The sequence below is a fragment of the Ictidomys tridecemlineatus genome, chromosome 1 (genome assembly GCF_052094955.1).
Source record: "Ictidomys tridecemlineatus isolate mIctTri1 chromosome 1, mIctTri1.hap1, whole genome shotgun sequence".
In the NCBI taxonomy this organism is placed as follows: domain Eukaryota; kingdom Metazoa; phylum Chordata; class Mammalia; order Rodentia; family Sciuridae; genus Ictidomys; species Ictidomys tridecemlineatus.
The window spans coordinates 82,719,554-82,737,167 of record NC_135477.1 but is presented as its reverse complement, the minus strand read 5'-3'; the positions used below and the strand labels follow the sequence as shown (position 1 = coordinate 82,737,167).

General features: G+C 37.3%; 2 protein-coding genes across 2 annotated transcripts in view; one reads left to right on the top strand and one right to left on the bottom strand.

Moving 5' to 3' along the window:
* The window catches only part of Iqgap2 (IQ motif containing GTPase activating protein 2), a 289,643-nt gene that overhangs the window by 195,578 nt on the left and 76,451 nt on the right, over positions 1–17,614 (top strand). The window contains exon 14 of the mRNA XM_005328940.5: positions 12,362–12,452. Coding sequence (XP_005328997.2) covers positions 12,362–12,452 — 91 coding nt within the window. The remainder of the gene's footprint in view (positions 1–12,361; positions 12,453–17,614) is intronic.
* On the bottom strand, positions 2,327–8,856 carry F2rl2 (coagulation factor II thrombin receptor like 2). Its single transcript, XM_005329013.4, has 2 exons — positions 8,609–8,856; positions 2,327–3,796 (listed from the first exon to the last, which is right to left on the bottom strand). Exons 1-2 carry the CDS (start codon positions 8,670–8,672, stop codon positions 2,745–2,747), a joined length of 1,116 nt encoding a protein of 371 aa, XP_005329070.2. The 5' UTR covers positions 8,673–8,856; the 3' UTR covers positions 2,327–2,744.

Here is a 17,614-nt window from a genome sequence, read left to right as displayed (position 1 = left end):
TAAAGCTGACCTCAAATTTGCAATCCTTCTTCCTCAGGACCCAAATTTTGGTTTATAAGTATCTGCCAAGGTACTCTGAAGTCCATTATATTTTAAACTTTTCTCAGTCTGTTCTTTTCCCTGGAAAAATCTTTTTGTTTGTTTGGCTGAGACTTTTTTTTTTTTAAACATAATGTTTTGATTGATGGAAATTTCTAGTGTCTTTTTATAGGGTGGTATTTCAGTGCCTTGTTTTTCCAAAGATTGAACTTGAAAAATAATAGAAGAGAATTACATTGCTGGTATTATTACTATGGGAAAAGATGTTACAAAATATATAACCATTAAAGATCACAATGGATAACATCTTCACAAAAGGATGCTCAAAGATTGGGAACAGTGATGTAAGTTAGTGAGGATTCTTGATCCTTTTTAACAGTGTAACTTTGTGTAGGCAAAATTTTTTTTTCTTTTGGGGACAAAATTGATATACATGTAGCAGAGTAGAACACATTTTTTTTTTTTTGTCTATCCACTAGAGGCAGTGAATTGTGAGCAATTTTAAAATGGAAGGCTTTGTCTGACAGCATATGAAATACACTCCACCAAAAAGTTCTGATTTACTCCTTGTATATTTACTCTATACAGATTAGGTATGCATTTAACAAGTGAATATTGCTGCATTTTTTGGAATCTTGAAACTTATTTTAGATTTGTTTTTCTTTGCTTTCTCTAATGTTTGCCAGATTTTTACTCTTTACATAACCATACACATACTGTTAACAATCTTCATGTGCAAGATTTTTTTAACTAAGTCCAATGAAATATGAAATCCTGTTTATTCAAAAGTATGCAATGAAATTTTTTTACTGTTTTAGTACCCATTCCTACATACTTCATAAATTCTTCACAGTAGTGCTTTGCTTCATGATTAACATGAAACTTATTTGTATTCTCTAATAATATCCCACTATTAAGCTCTAATTTCACCTCCTATCTTATCCCTAAGTCAAGAGAAATGTAGTTATTTACCAATGGAAATATACTGAAAGTTTATAACATAATATCTCTTTTCTTTGGGGGACAAAATTGAAGGAAGAAAAATAGAGGCACTATTTTAAACCTCTAAATGACCTATGAGTATATTCTTAGTTTAACTCCCTTGCTTTTTTGTTTTAAAAATGCCCAACCAGAAATGAGGTCATCTCATACAGAGTATATTGCCTCTTCCAGGTGAATTGAATGAGTTTCCATGCTATTTAGATGTCTGGGGATTTTATTCTTTCACTTATTTGACCACATGATGTACAAAACATGTAAAATGTACACACTATGTGAATAGTTGTTATGTTGTATTGTTAAGGGAGTGACAACAAGGGGAAAGTCTGTACGAGTTCAATACAGAGGTAGTCTTTTTTTAAAAAAATATTTGTTGATTGACTTTTATTTATTTATTTTATTTATTTATATTTGGTGCTGAGACTTGAACCCAGTGCCTCACGAATGTCAGGCAAGTGCACTACCATTGAGCCATAGCCCCAGCCTGGAGGTAGTGTTTTTTAAAAATGTTTTGGATCCATAGTTGGTTGAATCTGCAAATGTGGAGCCCACAGATATAGAGGGCCTACTGTACATAGTGCTTAATTGTTTGTGGAACTAATATTTGTATAAATTGTACTATACATAATATCTATATATAATAGAAAGTATAAGAAAGTGCTTTGGAAGTTGAGAAAAATGACACTTCTAACGTAAGTATCTGGCAAGGACTGTCCTTTGAGGACTTCCAGAAATGGACAGAATTAAGGCTAAGATGTTAAAACTAGTTTTCCAGCAGAGGCAGGGGTAAAAAGAGGAAAAATTAACTTCATGGCAAAGCAAAAGGTTTGACAAAAGGTTTGACATGGCAAAGTAAAAAGTTTGACTAGTTCAATGACTGTGATGGCCTGGCATATGACTTCTCCAGATACCCAGTTGTTCCCATTGATATGGTAAGCTATCTTAAATAGCAGCATCATTAAGAAAAGAAGATCTACAATGGCCAAGTTGGTGTGAAAGATAGTCAAATGAGTGGATCTGGTCACAAAGAAGGTGTTCCACAGGGTCATAGCATTGGCTGGCACACCACTCACAACACCAAGATATAGATGGCAGATATCAGGTTGGTACTTAAGGAACTTTGCAGGTACATGGTCACATTATTCACATAGAGAGTTGAAGCAGATTCATCAAACTTTTCTCCTCATTAACATTCTTAAAATACTGAAGTATGAAGTATTTTTAAAAAGTAATTATTAGTACTTTTTTTAAAAACACCTTTATTTTATTTGTTTATTTTTTGTGTGTGTGTGTCAAATTGCAATTTTATTTTTCAAACACACAAGAACCTAGAAATAAGCTTATCTTGTACTTCTAAGACACCTGTGTTAGGAAGAGTTGTACATCACCACATTTGCTCCGTACCTTAAATAGTTCCAACTCAATCAAATGCTGTATAATATTCCTGAAAGCAATCATTTGTTTTTATGTGGTGCTGAGGATTGAACCTAGTGCCTCCCACATGCTAGGCAAGTGCTCTACCACTGAGCCACAGCCCCAGCCCCAATTATTAGTACTTTTGTAACATTTGATATTTGAAGCATTATTTCTTAGAAGGTAAAAAAGTGGAGCTAGAGAATAGAGCTCCTTACACTTTGCATATGTTGTCCTAACTATGTGTATTTTCACAGATAGCTTTCCATGATCTTAAAATGATCTCACAACTCTTAAGAAGTGCAGTGATCTACAATTTTTGACATGAGAAAATAAAGGAATGGATCTAGGCAACTATTTAGGCTACTCAGGCATAGAGCTATGAGATAGGCACCATATAAGCCATCAGTAGTGTTGTAGTAGTAGGTCACATGGTGGATGATGAGTATAATATTGCTTGGAGCAAAGCAAATGGTAAAAATCACAAGGATAAGGAGACTTGCCTTGATATAACTCAACCATCTATGATCATATGTTCCAAGTTTGTGGATGATGTTTGTATAGCAGTAGATTATAACCACAAATGGAATTAAGAATCCAAAAAAAGCTAAGGAGATAAAGTAGTAGAACTGGAAGAGAGGTGAAGACTTCTCACATGTGTTGTAGACATCATGGCAGGTGGTGATATCCAGCTGGGGAAGATAATATTTCTGCTTCATAATGAAAAATGGCAGCATATATAAGAAAACCGTTATCCACACCAGTCCACATGCTAGCAAAAAATAGGTGCGCTTGGGCAGTCTTTGGTATATGAAAGGATGGACAATGGCCAGGTATCGGTTAAGGCTCATGCAGGCAAGGAGCAGAATGGAACAATATATGTTACCATAAAAGATGACTGTGATGGCCCGGCACATGACTTCTCCAAATACCCAGTTGTTCCCATTGAAATGGTAAGCTATCTTAAATGGCAGTGTCATTAAAAAAAGAAGATCTGCTATGGCCAAGTTGGTGTAGAAGATAGTCAAACGAGTGGATCTGGTCACAAAGAAGATATTCCACAGGGTCACAACATTGGCTGGCACACCAATCACAAATACCAGGATATAGATGGCAGGTATCAGCTTGGTACTTAAGGAACTTCGCAGGTACCCCATGGTCACATTATTCACATGGAGAGTTGAAGCAGTTTCATCAGGGCACTTCCTTTTTACAGTTGTGGTGGCTCCTGTCCAGCCTTCTATGGCAGAGGGGGGGATATCTTCAAAAGAATTTGGGGGAAATCCATGAAAGGTCTTAATAGTTAGGGTTGGTTTTACCAAGTTGTCTGAAACATTTTTCTGGCCTGTAATGGAAATATTAACATATGATTTAGTGGAAGGCAATATCATAAAACGAAGTGCTTTGTACTACATAATTTCTGTAGTTGTAAAATTTAGGGTTATTTTTATTTTAAAAAAAACCATTATAGATCAAGCAATCCTCAGGCATGTATTTAGTTCATACAATATGCCCTAAAACCATGTTAATCCATGTATGAACATAAACTAAATGGCAGCTCCTTGCCTGTAAGGAGTTTATGATGCTATTGAAAGAAACAAAAATAGGCCAACAGAACATTATAGGCAAGTGCTATGTTGACTCTAAGCTATATAGGTATTCAGACAATATCTAACAGATTTGGGCATTTAAACAAAATGTCAAGGAAAAGACAAAACTGAGTAAAGATAACCATGGCTTATAAAGAAATGGAATTTATAAATAGATTAATTTTATCCTGCTTGTGACGCATGGGCAAAGGCATAATATAGGCTGGCATAGGATCTGGGGATGCGAGATGCTAGTTCAGCAAATGTTTATTGTATGCTTATGTGCCAATGGTATAAAATTTTCAATGAACTCCATAAATACAGAAGTTGCATGTACATCTTTGAATGGAGGAATGACCATTGTGCTAGAATAATGGTACTCCTACACATAAAGATCCCACCTGCTAATCCCTGAACCCCCTATGAATATGTTACCTTATATGATAAAGGGATTTTGTAGGTATAAATAAGAGACTTGAGATGGGAAGAGAGTTCTGGATTGTCCAAGCATGGGCGAAATGTAAGAGTCCTTATAGGAGGGAGGCGAGGGACATAGAAAGATAATGTGTGCTACTTGGCTTAGAAGATGGAAGAAGGAGCTACGATCCAAGGAATACAGGAAGTTTCTAGAGGCTGAGAAAAGGCAAAGAAGCATTCTCTCCTACAGCCCTGCCAACACCTTGATTTTAAGACTTCTGAGCATCAGAAATATCAAATAATAAACCTGTACTTTAGCACTAAATTTGTGATTATTTGTTATAGCAGCAATAGGAAGCTAATATAATTGTGATTTTGACCTCATGTTTAAGATGGCTTTCGTGCTAGCATACTAGAGAATAGATTGTAACAGGAAGAAATTGGAGACAAGGGGGCCTGATAGGAGGCTGCTATTATTCAAACTTTAAGGAATGGTGAGTAACCGAACTAGAGCAAACAACATGGAAAGGCGGTGAGCAGAGCTCACAGGGACTTTGCATCTGACAGCAGTGGAAGAGCAGGAGGCAAGCTGACTCAAAGGTGCCTACTCTAGATGACTTGACAGAGGAGGATGCATTACCTGAATTTAGGACAAGAGACAAGAAGCAGATAAGGGAGAAATTAAACCCTGTTTTTAGTATTACTGAGGTGCAGTTGCTGATGGAATGTTAGTATGTAAAATGCCAGCAACTGGTTAGATAACCAGATGTGGAATCCAAAATTCCAGGAGTCCAAATTAGAGGTAAGAATTTTTTTAGTCTGTACAGAGGCCATCATTTAATTTAGAAGGAGTGGTAGGTATGGCCTACCAAGAGATGTGAGAAGAATCCAAAGGCCGACTAAGGAAAATGCCAGGTATTAAGGGGAGAGAAGACAAAGGAAGAAAATCAGAAAATGAAATTGTTAAAATAACTTAAGATATTAGAAATGAATATTTTAAAAGGAATGAAACATATATGCTATAAGTTTTTGGCATTACTTGGCATGTTGACATTAATAATCCTAATTCTTGAAAGGGCAATTTCAAAAATAAATAAACCTCAATATGTAAACCTTAATATGCAAATAAGTTTCCCATAAATTAATTCTGGATGTTTATAGAGAATACATTCTCTCTGATTTATAATATGACCTTCTAGATGTATGTGCCTTTTATGCCTTATAAAAACCTCTTGTCAATTTAAAATGCCAGTACTCTGCCAGGTATAACTCACCACATGACCTCTGAATTTCTTTGTGTTGAATACTTGAGGTTAACTGTGGAAAGCAGTATGGAGTTTCCTTAGAAAATTTGGAATGGAATCATGATTTGACCCAGTTATCCCACTCCTTGGTCTATACCCAAAGGACTTAAAATCAGCATACTACAGTGACAAAGCCACATCAATGTTTATAGTAGCTCAATTCACAAGAGCCAAGCTAAGAAAACAACCTAGGTGTCCTTCAACAGATGAATGGAATTTTTAAAATGTGGTATATATACTCAATGGGATATTACTCGGACATAAAGAAGAATGAAACTATGGCATTTGCTGGTAAATGGATGCAAATGGAGAATGTCATGCTAAGTGAAATAAGCCAATCCCCAAAACTAAAGTCCATATGTTCTCTCTGATATGTGGATGCTAACCCACAACAACAGATGGTAGGGAGCGGAAGAATAGAAGTCCATTGGATTAGACAAAGGGGAATGAAAGGAAAGGAGAGAGGAATAGGAAGAATAGTAGAATGGATCAGACATAACTTTCCTAGTTTTGTTTTTAAATACACAACCAGGGTGACTCCATATCATATACAACCACAAGAATAGGATCCTTATTAGAATGAGTCATGCTCCATGTATGGATAATATGCCAAAATATGTTCTACTATCTTATATAACTGAAAAGAACAAATTAAAAAAAATGTTGAAGTTAGTGTCTACCAAATTGTTCATCATTCAGAGCCAGTTTCTAATCTCTAGTGGCTTCCTCCCAGGGGAAATTGAAGCCTCCCTTGTAACTCTGAGATTGCACAAACTGATTTCAGTGTGTAAGATGGAGAAAATGTGATCTGAACAACTGGAGACCTAAAGGTGATCAGATGTCACTAAAGGAAAGGTGGATTAGAGAAAAGGAAAGAATTTGGAGGGCAGCACTCTTCAGGGCCTGTGTTTAGACATGATCACTGAAGGGATGCTGTTAGACATTTGAACTCAATGCACAAATCCGTCATGTTTTTTTTTCTTTTTTGCATTTGGTAAAAGATCTTGGGTCTTATGTGACTTAAGGAGAGGTAGATTCCTGTAAAGAAAGATAAGCAGAAAGCTAGAGAATGGTAACTGCAGACCATGCTGTACAAGAGATTTCCCCTCAGGATCTGATAAGAGAGCTGTTGAAACCAAGTGTTTGTTAGTTTTCAGAAAATCCCTGTGATTAAGCAAGACATGGTGCCTGTGGGCATGCTCAACAGTGACTCATTGGTAGAAAAGTTGATTCGAATCCAGTTTTCCATGAGAACTCTGGATCTGATTCCACTTAATAAGTCTTTTAGTCCTCAGAGCCTGATCTTAAGAATAGTGCTTATCATTAAGTTTATTTTTTAAGTTTATTTGAATTCTTTATATATAGGTTTCCATTTGGCATCATGATTGTGGAATGATTTCCACCTGGGAAAAGGCCTTGGAGAGGAGCTAGTCCACAGGGAACAGATTTCCCTCACCATGGATGGGTTCTCCCTTTACATCTTCCCTTGACCCCGTCAAAGAAAACGAACTCACTGCCCTTTTCTTTGTCTTTTTGTGTGTGTGTGTGTGTGGATGGACACAATACCTTTATTTATCTTTAGGTGGTGCTGAGGTCAAACCCAGGGCTTCACACATGCTAGACAAGCACTCTACCACTGAGCTACAACCCCAGCCCCACTTTGTCTCTTCTTAAGTTCCCTATTTCACTTTCACCAAACCTTTGAAGGAACCTCCCTCATCAACCTTGTTTGTCACTGCAATGCTGCTCAACTTTTTGGTTCATTGATCCCAGAGTGACTACATGTTTATCCTCTCAAGTGCTACACCATCTATAAGTTCCCTTGGCTCTCTCTGTGGTGACCTAATGACCTCCAACTATCAATTTAAGCAACATTCCTTTACTTTACTCAAGGAATGTGGTGGTGGTGATGGTGGTAGTGGTTTAATTTGGGGTGTTTTATGCCTTGTACCCCTACCTTTCCCACTCCTACCAATGTAGTGGAGTGTGACCTAACAGTAAAAAATTTGTGGATATAGCTCCATCCCAAATCATGGATGGAACAATGAACTTCAGAACAAGTAGCGTAGCAGGCTAGCATTGTGATGGGTAAAACAGAAAACATTCATGGTAGCATAACAGTATTTGGAAACAGTATTTCTAAAATCATAAAAATTCATTTATAAGGGTAGAGAGGACTCCCTGGCACTATTCCATTTTGGAAATACTAATGTATTGGCATCACAAGCTACTAAAGGCAAATGACTCTTTCAGGCAATATTCTTGTTTCCCCCATTTGTGTCTCACCAGAAAGTATAAACACGGGATTTTTTTAATCCCTTGAAAAAGTGCTGTCTTTCCTAATCAGAGGAAATTCCTAAGGAACACAGAACTTCTCACAGAGAAAGTTGTTTCTTGACTTAATTATAGTTGTCTAAAATCTTGACGAGGCAACACTTTTAAATATCAGGAGATATTAGTCTTTGATGAAATTTGACTAGTGAGCCAGGTGCGGTGGTGCTCACTTGTAGTTCCAGTGATTCCAGAGGCTGAGACAAGAGGATCAAAGCCAGCCTTAGCAAAAAGCAAGGTGCTAAGCAACTCAGTGAGACCCTGTCTCTAAATAAAATACAAAATAGGGCTGAGGATGTGGCTTAGTGGTCGAGTGCCCCTGAATTCAATCCCCAATACCCCCCCAAAAAAAAAATTGACCAGTGCACAAACTGTACATTCTGACTTCCATGATCATACCTTTTGATAACCAAGATCAGACTCTAAGGTTTTTGTCAGATACAAAGATTAGGTTCACTTGGCTTTTGTGATACAAACAAGTTCCCCACCCTCCTACTCCAGAAGAAAAGAACTTACCACTTCCACAAAACATGGGTGACAGAAGAAGTAGTCCAGCAGCTGTAAAGATGAGGGCTTTCATTTCAATGACCTGAGTCCAATTTCTCTAACGTTATCAAATGTGTAAAACCACAGAGCACAGTTTCCTCTCAATTCCTTATGTTAGTAACAAAAGCTTGTTCTGTCCATAGAAGTGTGCTACCCTGGCCTGTGCCGGCAGGAACTTGCCTGAGTCCTCTGCAGGGAAAGGATATGACCAATTCAATGTTTCAGTATGCATGACTCAGGCTGAGCTTCTGAGCATGTTTCGTTATCCATGAAAAAAATCATTTAACTCTTACCCATACCCAAAAATCTGGTCTGAACAGATGCTGTAATTTTCACCTGGTGTGTTTATGTGCATTTTTTTTAAAAACAACAGAAAGTAGAGAGCCCTTTATAAGAACTAAGCTGAAAAACAGATGCAGAGCAGCAGTTAGTTTTGAAACTGTCCCATATCTAATTTTACTCATTTTAAAAGTTACTTTGTAGTTGAACAGTCAGAAATTATCCTTAACTTTATTCTGCCAGCTGTTTCAAATTTTAAGAAATAAAAATTGTTTAGGTGCTTGATTTCTTTGAAAATTCTGTGTTGCCAGACATAGGGGTGCAAGCCTATAATCCCCGAGGCTCAGGAGGCTGAGGCAGAAGGATTGGGAGTTCAAAGCCAGCCTTGGCAACTTAAAAAGCTCTAACCAAGTTAGCAAGATTCTGTCTCTAAATAAAATATAAAAAGGGTTGGGAATGTGGCTCAATGGTTAAGTGCCCCAGTTCAATCCCCAGTACCAAAAAGAAAAAAGAAGAAAATTCTTTGCCAATGTCATATTGGTCTGAACTTGTCACCAGTGGCTGGCCAGAACTTACTTTTATATTTGTTGTTGTTTGGAGAAAGAGGAGTCACTTGTTTGCCATAGTTCATGTGTTCTGAGCCATTTAGTAACTCTATAGGGTCACGTAACCAGAGAGACCCATCCCCGACCAACACTATTTGGTTGAATTGAAATCATAATGCAACATTGAAATGCAGAGGACTCCATAAGTGTTGGTTATACAATAAGATTTTTTTAAATTGTGATAACATATACATAAGTAAAATTTTCCACGTTAACAATTTAAGTTCATAGTTCCAATGTGTTAAGTATATTCACATTGTTGTACAACATATATTAAGCTTTCATGAGTAGTTATTTTCTGGAGAGTACAATTTAATGTACAATAAAAAGAAAGAAAGAAAGAAAAAGCTGCACTATAAATTTGCCTATAATTAATAAAATGATTAAACTCTAAGCCAGCCAGCCTCCTGGCTATAAAAATATGGCAAAATCAGAAAATGAAATTTTGTGAGACTTAAAAGGTAAGATAAACTAGGAAGGAAGTGATAATGTGTATAGACATCTTAATTAAGTTTAATCAAATCAAGATTTTTACAAAGGTTGATGTTTCATACTTCAGCTAAATAATATATGATAACACAAAGCGAGATTGAAGCTATTATATGGCAAACAATAATTTTTAAAAATCATTAAGACATGAAGAAGTTTTGTTGTTGTTTAAAATGTTTCTAAGAGTCATCTAAATTCAGGAGTTTATGGCTTGATTTGCACATGCTCTGGTTTCTGGTCATTTAATTCATTTGTAACTCACATGTTGAACCTGGCTGTTTAGCTGAGGGTGGTGACCTAGCCATCCCATAGTCTTTTCAGTCTTCTAGTGAGTAATTGAAAGGAGACTCTACATTTTATTGTTGTAGTTGTTGGTTTGGGCAGTGCTTAGGGGATGGAACCCAGGGTCTCACAAATGCTAAACAAGTGTTCTATCACTGAGCTATACCTCCAGCCCAGGATATCACTTTTACCTTGAATTTGTGTTTAACTTAGTTCAGCATGTCACACTTTAAACTGTTGATTTTGATTTGGCTTTGCAAAGTCTTGCTTTAGATTAATTTATAATATTTTAATCTTTGAAGAAGGATTATAGGATTGTGACTATGTTCTCTTCTGGCAGAAGTCAGAAGTGGTGCATCTTCTGCAGTAATCAGTTATAAATGAACATAATATCCTTCAAGAAAACCCTGAGATGGACATATAAATGAACTTGTATGGAACTCAGTTTATAGGCTGTTCCTGGGGAGTGTTGGGTCTCTTTGGACTTAGAAATAGAGAACAGGTAGTCCAGTTTCTGTTGTCTCCTCCTCCTCCTCCTCCTCCTCCTCCTCCTCCAGGCTTCTCCTGACATTGCTTCCTGATTGACTATAACCCATCCAAAGTTTCATTTAGAAAGAGATGAAAAATACTAACAACTGGTGGCTCCCATGTGACAGCCATAACTAGAGATGATTGAGGAAGATATACCACGCCTTCCCCAGAACTCTATTAACAACAATGATGCAAAAAGAAATGGCCCATATTTTATCTCATTTTCAGAGCCCTTGGCACATGCAAGTTAGAAGCCTACCAGAAAAGCTGGTAAATGTTACTTCTTCTTCCTCCCCCTCCCCATCCTTCTTGAGTCCTAAGTGATGGAATTGGTTCTGTATGGTTGCAATACCAAGTCACTTGTTTCCATTTGTCATAGCCTTGATTCAGAATTTAGAACACAGCACTTAATCCCTACACATATTTAAATGTTCCCATTTTTTAAGTGGAATGTCATGTCTTTCCTGAAAATATTTTATTTCCTTGGATAAAAATTTCTTGCCATCTTGGATAAGTTTTTATAAATCTGTCCAGGAATCCCATTTAATAGATCCCAGCACCACATTTGTAGCAGTCTCATCAGGACCAACCCAAAGGAAAATAGTGAAAATCATTCAGTACTTTTTCATTGCTGCTATCACTTGCTTTCAAATGCTAGCCTTAACTACTCTTTTCTTCTGTTGCAACTTAAGACCCCTACTATTGAACTCCTCCTTGATCATGTGTCTACAGCTAAGATTGCCCCAATCATAATTACTTTAAAATATGTATTATAATTATTTCTTGACACATCTGTCTCTTCCACTAGACTGTCAGGTCCTTGAGAACATTTTTCTCTCTCTCTGATAAATGCTGAATATCACTGTGTTTCCCTTAAATTTAAAATATCCCTTGGCACATAGTTTGGAACTGACGGTTTTTGAATGCTTAGGAGAGAGAGTATTTGACTAAGTAGCCAGAGAAGACTTTCTGGAGAAGGAAGCATTTGAATTAAGGCCTGAATGATGAGGGGGAAAGAGCAGCCTCACAGAAAGGGTGGAGTGCTGTAGTCTGAAGGAAACTGGTGTGAAGTTCTGGAATAGGGAAGCAGAAGGGTGTGAGGTGAAGCTGGAGGAGTAGGCAGATCATTGAATCCCCAAAGCCCACGAGAAGAGGCTTTGTGCTTTGTGTTTCCTTCCAACTGCAGGGGAAGGTTGGGAGAGGTTAGCTGATGAGTGGGATCATGAGACATCTGTGTTGAAGATATCCTGTGGCTCTATGTCGAGAACCACCAAGGAACAGAGCAAACTTGGAAGCAGCAAAAGCAAATAAAGGGACCAGTGTAGCTGTCCACTTGAGAGACGAGGGTAGGCCAGACTCAAGGGAAGGAGCAAGGAAGGGAGAAGTGGTCAGATTTGGACTCTGCTCATTAATAGCATGTGCTTTATATGGCAGGACTTGATAACTATTGAATGAGAATTCGTGGAAGTTATAGTACCATGACTCTGAAAAACGGTTCTTGATTCCATCCCATAACCACCTCTGACACTTTTCCTAGGATCTTGAGAGTGCTTCCAAAGTTCTTTGGCTGGATGAGATACAGCAAGCCATCGACGAGGCCAACGTGGATGAGGACAAAGCAAAGCAATGTAAGCACCTGCAGTCTTTTGCTTGTTTTTGGAGCTATGCCTGAAGTCATATAGCTTTTCATTCCTGGGATAATTTGGGCTCTCTTACCAAGTTTCAGTTCTTAGATGTGTACTTATATAAAAATACGATTTTGATTGCATATTTTCAGTGAGTAACTGCTTTTCAGAGTCATCTTATTATAACTTCCACGAATTCTCATTCAACAGTTATCAAAATTTGATGATGTTGCTGAATAAAATCCAGGAAATTAAAAAAAAAATACTTTGTATGTTCTTGAATTTTGTAACTGAATCAAATCCTTTTTTTTTTTTCCTTAATCCCTAGAAAACTAGCCCATACCTGCTCCATAAATGAGTATTCTCTTCCTTGCCCTCCACTGCTAGGTTTTTCAGAGAAACAGACTAATAGGGACTGAGGTAAGAGGGTGTACAGGTATATCTTTTTAAGGTCGGGTGACAGGACCCAGGCCCTTATTCACTAAACATAAATGGGTGTGGTTACTGTCATGACCCCAGAGTCAGAGCAGTTAATTGGAATAGTTTTGGAGAACTATAGAGTTGTGCAACTGATCATGGTATTCCTAGAATAGAAATTGACTGGTAGTTTACTAAATTCTTAGTCTGTACAAGTATGTGTTAGTCAGCTTCTAGTTGCTATGGCCAAAATATCTGACAAAAACAACTGAGAGGAGGAAAAGTTTATTTTGGCTCAAGTGTCATAAGGGTAGTCCATGGTAAGATGACCCCATTGCTTTGGACTCAAAGTGAGGCAGAATATCATGGCGGGAGGACACGGTGGAAGAGTTCTACTCCATTTATGGTATCCAGGAAGCAAAGAGAGCAAGGGAAAGGGGCTGTGGGGAAGATGAACCCTTCCTAGGCACAATCCCATGATTCACCTCATGCAGTAATTCTATTCAAACTAGAATAGACTAATTAGGTTACAGTTCTCACAATCCCATCATTTCACCTCTGAACATTTCTGCATTAACCCAGGAGCTTTTAGGGGACACCTTATAACCAAAGCATGACAAAATAGAAGAGTTCTAAGTCAGGGAAGAAAAGTCTAACTTGAAATATAAAGAGAGTCAAATCCTCTCAATTCCCAGACTGGAGCTAGTTCGCAAACTCAAAACCGTTTGAATGAAGGAGACGAGGTCCCCTTGAAGAAGTATGACACCACACTGCCCCAAAATTATACTTTTAATCTTTCTATCATCCTTCACCAAACAGGTCTTGCTTGTACCAAGCTGAAGTAAGGGGAAGAGCATAATCAGACTCTGCAAGGACTGTTAGATACTGACTCTGAACCAACACTAACTCTAGGAGACCCACAGTGTCACTCTAGTCTACCACTCAGAGTAGGAGCTTTTGGAAGTCAGGTGATCACTAGAGTTTTATTTAGTTCACACCTATCTCACAATGGATCCCAATGGGTCCCCAAACCCATCCTGTGGAACTTCCTCAGTTTTGAGGTGCCTAATTGGGATGGACACACTCAGCAACTAGCAGAATCCCTGCATTTGTTCTAATGATTAAAGTCTTTGTTTTATTTCAAACCTCAATCCCATCAATTTTCATGGGGGAATAGTAAGAAAATTCACCTGACAATTTGAAACAGCTTCTAAATTGATATTACTAACAATCTCCATATGTAAATCTCTACATAAATTAAAACAAGAGTCCTAAAAGTATATTTCATTAACCTGCCCATACTTGGCATATTTAGATTCTATTGTAGCAAGTTAGCATGTTGTTGAAACTGCTTACTGTTACTTCACAGATGGACTTTCAAACTTTGGAAGCTTCTGTGAGGAACATCTGGTTTTTATTTCCTTAGCTTGGGAAAAAAAAAATACATGTATTTCTCTAATCTGAACTTTATACACTTAGAAACTTTGAAGTCATTACTTTCCAGTACTCTACTACTCAAGGGAAAAAATACACACACTCACACACACACACACACACACACATATGAGATGTTCACATCAGAGATCTAAATTTACATACAAAAAGATTACAGCTCAGATTGGAACATAGGATATTTAAATTTACATATAAAACCAAAGGCAGCCATAGTTTGAAGATAGCTACTAGATTGTAATATAGAAACTTCTTTTTCATTTTTAGTGGTACTGAGGATTGAGCCCAGGGATGCTTTACTACTGAAATATATCCCCAGTCTTTCTTTTTTTTTTTCTTTCTTTTCCTGAAACAGGTTCTCCCAAAGTTGCCCAGGCTGGCTTTGAACTTATGATCCTCTTAACTCAGTCTCTTGAGTCACTGGGCTTGTGCCATTACCCGCTTGTGCCATCATGCCTGGTTTATATATAGTTGTTGTTACTTATCAGAATTTCTTGAGTTTTTACAATAGACTGAATAATGCAGACACCCAAATAGTTTAAAATGATTATGACTTTTTTCTTCACTATCAAGGTAGAGGTTATTGTATTCCTTTTATTCATTGTTCTTAGTTTGGCCTGCAAATGTTGGTTCTTTGTTCACACTGAGACTCATGGACCTATAGGCAATAACAATGAGAGGTTTTCTTAAATATTTATGATTTTGTACTCCTTGCTTGCACATCTGAGGGCCTATCTTATCCTTCTGCCCCGTCCCTTACAAGGGTGGCTGCACTCTCTCCTACATTATACAACAACACGAAAATATTTTTTTAAGTTAACCATCTTATTTAGACATTGAAATGAGAATTTTTTGGGATTTCAGCAGAAATTTAATGATACTTTTAAAAGTGTTCTTCATCCTTTCCATGAAGGCTTGAAACAGACTCTGGCCACATGTTGTAAGCATCTCAGATAATTTGATAAAAGAAAATGTGCTGGCCCATGTATTTCCACAGGCAAGATTTGAAAGGGCAAGGTAACTCAAGTCTCCTTCATTTGGGCTCCATGTTCATTTTCAAGAAACTGCAGTTTCTTGCTTGTTTAAAATTTGCCTCAACATCGACTCCTTAGAGCAATGTTTCTCAACTTTTTTTTTTTCATATTTGTACTCTCAGGAATCTTTTAAAATATTTTTCCATAATCTCTCATCATGAAATTTTAGTACCACAGATATATTGTGTACCTGTTTAGGTACTGTACATAGGATCTGTGCTTCATACATAAAAAGTTATTTTTTTCCCCTACCTCTTCTCCCCAAAACAAGTATATGCCCTATTGGAGGTTATATCTCCTCTTTGGGAATGCACTCCAAAGACAGCCTGCTGGCATATGTCTTAAGATATAAAGCAAATGCTGTCTGGATCTCTTAGGAGATTTATAGTAGGTCTCTTAATTCATTCCCCAGAAGAAACATATCTGATTTTCTGGAGGTCATTTTTCTAACATCCTCAACTGTCTGGGACTTAACCACAACCCCCAGAATAAGAAAAAAAAAGGCCATCAAAATAGACGTTTCACAGCCTGTGCATTCTCTCTACTTTCCTTTGGGGGACCCTAGACAGTCATGTTGGGCCCATTCATCCTTTTTATAGGTATAATGCTCTTATGGATGTTTGTCTCTCTTCCTGACTCAGAGCACAGCAAAAGCCACAGATTACAAGATGATAAAGTTGTGGGCTGCCATAGGCAGGCATGCAGATATCAGGAGGAAGCAAAAGCTAACCGTGAAGGAAGAGGGAAAAACTGAACCATATGAGTTTGAGATCATTTAGTGCAGAAGCAGAGAGGCCCCCAAACTGCACATCCTTGAGAGTATTGCTCACTGTTTCATGAAAAAATTTTAATGACATAAAGTACTCTTCTAGAAGCTCTTAGCAAACATTAAACACCTACCATGTAACAAAGACTGTGGATACAATGATTAGGAGATGCAACTGCTCTGTTAGTGTTTTTTCCCAAGACATGTTTAAGATTTTCATGAGAAACGATACTATTAAGATGAAGTTGGTACAGGAGGTGGACCTGTGGACTAGTTCCTTGATCATCAATATTTGATGATAAAGAGCATTACTGTATACAGGAACTTTGCGCTTTCATAGTATTGTCTTTTAAGGAACATTACATCTTATTGGGTTAGCTGGATGAAGCTATCTTGTGTAATTCACATGAGAATTCTTTGTCAACTACTTGTTCCTTCTGCTTTTCTCTGACCACAGACTTCTTACATGTCAGTTTTTCTCCTGCTTACCAAGCTTTCCTGCAAGTGAGGAACGGGGGATGGTTCGCTCAGTCACTGCCAACCTCCTTAAGCACAAAAGCACACTTTTGTGTGCTTTGTGTTGTTCAGCAGCCTGTGGAGAAGCCCTCCTTAAGTATTTGTGAGCTTTTCCAGATATGCATCACTTTGACTCCTAATGGTCAAAAGTTGGTCTTTTTCTTGCCCTTTCAACCTTCATAGTGCTCTACACATGGGAACCTAATTTGATGACAATGTTATTTAATACTTGTTAGAGTTTGGCATGTGTGTAAAAAAAGAAAAAGAAAAAATATCCATCTCTCAGCTTTTTTTCATCAAGTTATGTTTTGTTTTGTTTTTTAATCTGGGAAGAAATTTTAACCTGTTTCTCCCTTTCTGTTGTTGTGGGTTGTTCTACATTGCTAACTCAGAATTTATTTACAGGTTGTGAAAAAGAGTAGTTCCACGGGTTGGACCAGAATATTCTTACCTAGAACCGAAGTGGATAATAAAGAATTAATTAAATTAACTTTCTTTAGGCAACCAAGAGTTTAATGTGGTTTTATTTATAGGAAGAGACAGAAAATAAAAATGAGATAAAACGCTGCTTGCTAGGTCTAAATCTGTTCTAGAATTAAATTTCTGGGCTCCATTGAACATGGCACTAACTAAGCCTTTCTACACCATTTGTTTCAGTTTCTTATAACAACCTTGCCAAATATATTAGCGAGATATAGGAGAATAATAGGATTTCTATAGCTTAAAAAATTGCTTTTTGCTTATTCTAAAATAAATGTCTTTCTAAAGCTAGTTTTTCAAATCCTGATTAATGACGTAGATCAGGGCTCAATATCTATTTTTGGTGTGCTTTACCCAGCTTTTCATTTACTGCAGTGAGCAAAACCTAGTATCTTGATACTACATTAGACTAACCAGGAAATAACATGGTATTTAATATACAATACACCTGTAAGAATCTTGTTTTTCTTACAACTTAAACTGGTAGGTGTCTTGGCCCA

What these genes read in the sequence shown, in the direction of transcription:
- F2rl2 (XM_005329013.4), bottom strand. Translation starts at nt 8,672, where the DNA reads ATGAAAGCCCTCATCTTTACAGCTGCTGGACTACTTCTTCTGTCACCC. An exon ending in ACCCATGTTTTGTGGAAGTG is followed by an intron (nt 3,797 to 8,608) that starts GTAAGTTCTTTT and finishes TTTCCATTACAG; the next exon opens with GCCAGAAAAATGTTTCAGAC.